This window comes from Lactuca virosa, chromosome 3 (genome assembly GCF_052849685.1).
Source record: "Lactuca virosa cultivar CGN04683 chromosome 3, Lactuca_virosa_CGN04683_v6, whole genome shotgun sequence".
NCBI lineage: Eukaryota > Viridiplantae > Streptophyta > Magnoliopsida > Asterales > Asteraceae > Lactuca > Lactuca virosa.
In genome coordinates this window covers 346138408-346143310 of record NC_136428.1, presented here as the reverse complement: position 1 = coordinate 346143310, position 4903 = coordinate 346138408, and the positions used below count along the sequence as shown (strand labels likewise).

At 28.9% G+C, this 4903-nt stretch overlaps 1 protein-coding gene across 1 annotated transcript; it reads left to right on the top strand.

The window, feature by feature from the left end:
* The first annotated feature begins 2384 nt into the window (after window positions 1–2384).
* LOC145167537 (putative pentatricopeptide repeat-containing protein At3g23330) lies at window positions 2385–4465 on the top strand. The gene has a single exon (XM_079086756.1). It carries the CDS (start codon window positions 2434–2436, stop codon window positions 4321–4323), a length of 1890 nt encoding a protein of 629 aa, XP_078942882.1. The 5' UTR covers window positions 2385–2433; the 3' UTR covers window positions 4324–4465.
* Window positions 4466–4903: the final 438 nt, after the last annotated feature.

Below are 4903 nucleotides of genomic sequence, written 5' to 3'. Positions count from 1 at the left end.
AATAAAAGAATCATTTTGGTGTCACTTGTCATTTGTTAGCCTCTTGTCATTGAAAGTTAAATTACCTTTATACCCTCCACTCGTCAATTAATTTTTAAATCTTTGATTCTTGCTCCTTAAATTTGGCTCATTTCCATACTAATACAATCCATTAATCTTGGTTAATTCGATTCTCAAAATTTGAATGAGACTTCATATTTAACTTGACGGTGAAGGTTTGACACACTATCCGCTTCCACTCATCTTCTTTCCTTAAACGTTTCTTTAATCATTATATGCTCACAGACAAAGTTCTATCTTTGTAAATTAATAAAATTTTCCAAATCTTTGATTATTATATAACATTTGAAATTCTTTGAACACTTTCTTTTCACACCTTTCAATCCAATTGCACATAAAATTTTAAAAGAAATATGAGAAATTTCCAGTAAAGTCCCAATATTTTGGGAAAGTTTTAATAAATTCCTAAATTTTATTTTTTGAACAAAAAATCTTGATTTTTTTTCACTTTTTAAATAGAAAAATCCAAGAAACCGATTAATTTATTCACTTTAGTCCTTTTTGACCTGTTCAGCAGGTCATGAGACCAAATTATAAATTTTTCGAAAATAATGAGACTTTTTTTTTGCAGATTTTATCAAAATTTGTATATAATATATAAACATATTTTTTTACGTATTTATATCTATTTTTACGTATTTTTGTATTTTTTAAGTTTCTATAGGTATATATTTATGTATTTTTATATTTATTTGTATGTATTTTTAACCATTTTACATATTTTTTATTTATTTTTATGTGTTATTGTTATGTATTATATATTTATATGTATTTTTACGTATTTATATATTGTTTAAGTTTTTATATAGATGTTTATGTATTTTAAATGTATAAACATATTTTTTACGTATTTATATCTATTTTTAAGTATTTTACATATTTTTTTAATGTATTTTTATGTGTTACATGTTTATGTATTTATGTATTTTTTAAGTTTTTTATATAGATGTTTATGTATATTTATGTATTTTAAATGTATAAACGTATTGTTTTACGTATTTATATGTCTTTTTTTAAGTATTTTACATATTTGTTTTTGTGTTTTTTATGTATTATGTATTTATATATATTTTTATGTATTTATGTATTTTTTTTAGTTTTTTTTCATATATATGTTTATGTATTTTAAATGTTTAATCGTATTTTTTTATGTATTTATGTATTTTTTCACTTCAAGTCGTCTTCACCATTTCATCTAATTCGCAGAGCTTCTTCAAGTATGTCTAGACGATTTTACTACATACCCATATATTTTAAGTTTTTCCCATTCGATGTTTAATTTCAAGATAAGCTAATGGAAAAAGCTTAAAATATGTGGGTATGTTGGAAAACCATCTAAACATACTCGAAAAATTTGTATGAATTAGATGAAATAGTGAAGACGGCTCGAAGTAAAAATACATAAATACGTAAAAAAAAATACAATTATACAGTTAAAATACATAAACATCTATATAAAAACTTTAAAAAATACATAAATACATATAAATATGTAATACATAAAAAAAACACATCAAAACACATAAAAATATGTAAAAGACTTAAAAGTACGTATAAATATGTAAAAAATACGTTCATACATTTAAAATACATAAAAATACATAAACGTCTATATAAAAAACTTTAAAAAAATACATAAATACATAATACATAAAAAAAATTAACACATAAAAATAAATAAAAAAATATTTAAAAATGCATATAAATACGTTAAAAAATACGTTTATAAATTTAAAATACATAAACAATGTAAACATATACATATAAAAACTTACAAAAAGACATAAATACGTGTGTATATATATATATATATATATATATATATATATATATATATATATATATATATAAAAACATATAAAACAATGTGTAAAATACTTTAAAATATATATAAATACGTAAAAAATATATTTATACATTTAAAATACATAAAAATACGTAAACATATACATATACAAATTTAAAAAATACAAAAGTATGTAAAAATAGATATAATTACATAAAAAATACGTTTATATATTATATATATTTTTTAACAAAATCTGCAAAAAAAAATATTATTTTGAAAAAATTAACAATTTGGTGGTATGACCTGCTGAACAAGTCAAAAAGAACTAAAATGAATAAATTAACTGGTTTCTTGAACTTTTTTATTTAAAAAGTTAAAAAATAAGAACTTTTTTATTTATAAAATAAAATTTAGAATTTTATTAAAATTTTTCTGTAGATTTTCTAAAAAATATATTAAAAAACGTTGCTATGGGTAAAATTTTAGATAAATTTTCTGTCTTGTAGTATCTTTTTCTATGCGAGTTTTTGTTACATAAGCTCGTGAAGACTGAAGAGCACGACCCGTTGCGACAAGATCACTAGATGGAATCCGTTCAAACAATCATCAAAACCCTTCTGAAGAATCCAACGCAAATCAAATCCAAATCTCAAGCCAAACAAATCCATGCTCACATCGTGAAAAGCTTTCCTATATTCACCACTACTCTCCTCTCCATTTACTCTAAACTCAATCTCTTACCCGAATCCCTCATTCTCTTCAACACACTCCCCTCTCCGCCCATCCTCGCTTGGAAGTCCATCATCAAATGCTACTCTTCCAATGCCTGTTTCTCAGAATCCTTGAATTGTTTCGTCAAAATGCGTGCTTTGGGAATATACCCAGATCACAATGTGTTCCCTTCCGTCTTAAAATCTTGCACCCATTTAATGTATTTCAAGTTTGGGGAATCTGTTCACGCTTGTATTATCCGGGTTGGACTAGAATTCGATATTTTTACAGGAAACGCGTTGTTGAGCATGTACTCTAAGCTGCAGAGGTCTAGTGCTCTACAGGTGTTCGATGAAAGTCCTGAAAGAATGACAAGCGATCAAAATGGGACTATATTAGTTAGCAATAACAACAATAATAAAGAACTAGATCTGCAAATGCAAAGTGTGAGAAAAGTTTTTGAAACCATGGAAGATCGAGATGTGGTTTCTTATAACACACTCATCTTGGGATATGCTCAAAGCAACATGTACAATGAAGCTATGTTGATGATTAAAGACATGGGTAATGCTAACTTGAAACCTGATGCTTTTACTTTATCAAATCTCCTTCCAATTGTTGCAAAACATATGGATGTTTGGAAGGGAAAAGAGATTCATGGGTATGGAGTCAGACATGGGTTTGACCAAAACGAGTTCATCACAACTGGATTATCCGACATGTATGCAAACTGTAACATGGTGAAAGATTCATATCACTTGTTTTCATCCCTCCCCAAAAAAGACATTGTTTCATGGTGCTCAATCATCTCAAAGCATGTCCAAAATGGTCTTTTTGACGAGGGCTTGAATTTATTCCGCCAAATGTTAACTTCCAATATCAAACCTGTCCCAATTTCAATTTCCAGTATTACCCCTGCTTGTGCACACTTAACCACTCTACCTTTAGGCCAACAACTCCATGGGTACATAATCAGAAACCATTTTGACAAAAACATATTCATATCCAGCTCACTTGTTCACATGTATGCCAAATGTGGAAACATCAAACTTGCTAAAAAAATCTTTTATCAAATGAATCATCATGATTTAGTGTCATGGACATCTATGATCATGGGTTGTGCTTTACATGGCCATGTCCATGATTCCATTACTTTATTTCAACAAATGGAAACCGAATTAATTCGACCAAATTCCGTTGCTTTTTTAGCTGTTTTAACTGCTTGTAGCCATGGAGGAATGGTGGATGAAGGTTTGAAGTTTTTTGAAAAAATGGTGAAAGATTATAAGTTGATTCCTGAGTTTGAGCATTATGCATGTATGGTGGATCTTTTGGGTAGGGCGGGGGAATTGGAGGCGGCTTTTGGATTTATAAGAAGTTTGCCGGAGAATAAAAGAGGTGGTTTGTGGCTACCATTGCTGGCGGCTTGTAGGGTTCATAAAAATGTGGAATTGGGTGAAAAGATTGAGGGGTATTTATGGAATTTTGATGATGATGAGAAAAAGGGTGTGTGTGTTTTGTTGTCGAATATGTATTTTGATGTTGGAAGGTATGAAGATGCGGGAAAGGTGAGAGGTATGATGGGGAAGAAAATGAATGGAAAGGAACCGGGTTGTAGTTGGATTGGAATTGGGAATAAAGTTCATGCTTTCATTTCCGGAGATGGATTCCATTCCGATTATGATGTAGTAATTGAGGCTTTGGATATTATTTTACAACATATGGAAAAGGAAGGATATGTTGCAGATATGACTTGCATTTGAGTCGCATAATGTTGCAGATATGACTTGCATTTGAGTCGCATAATGTTTTTGAAAGAATTGGAATTTGTGAAAAGAATTGGAATATGAAGGATTAAACTGGCATTTGAGTATTATTCACAAAGAGGAAATGTTGTGAATTGAATTCCATGGGTTTTAGGATGGAATATTGTAATCTATTGGTCAAAAGATAGAGTAAATTACACGAATGGTCTCTATGGTTTGTGGTAATTTGCACACTTGGTCCCTAACTTATTTTTTTAACTCGGAAGGTCCCTACTGTTTGTTTTTGTTACATGTTTGGTCTCTATTGTTTGTTTTTATTACGCGCTTGGTCTCTGTCTTACCTAAAAATACTTATTTAAATAGGGAAAAATGGTGGGGTAGGTAAGGTAAGGTGAAGATGATTGGGGTTGGGGTGTGTTTATTTAAATAAATTAAAAAATCAAGGGCAAAATAGTATTTTTAGGTAAGACAGGGACCAAGCGTGTAACAAAATCAAACAGTAGGGACCTTCCGAGTTAAAAAAATAAGTTATGGACCAAACGCGCAAATTACCCTAAACCATAGGGACCATTCATGT

What these genes read in the sequence shown, in the direction of transcription:
- LOC145167537 (XM_079086756.1), top strand. Translation starts at nt 2,434, where the DNA reads ATGGAATCCGTTCAAACAATCATCAAAACCCTTCTGAAGAATCCAACG.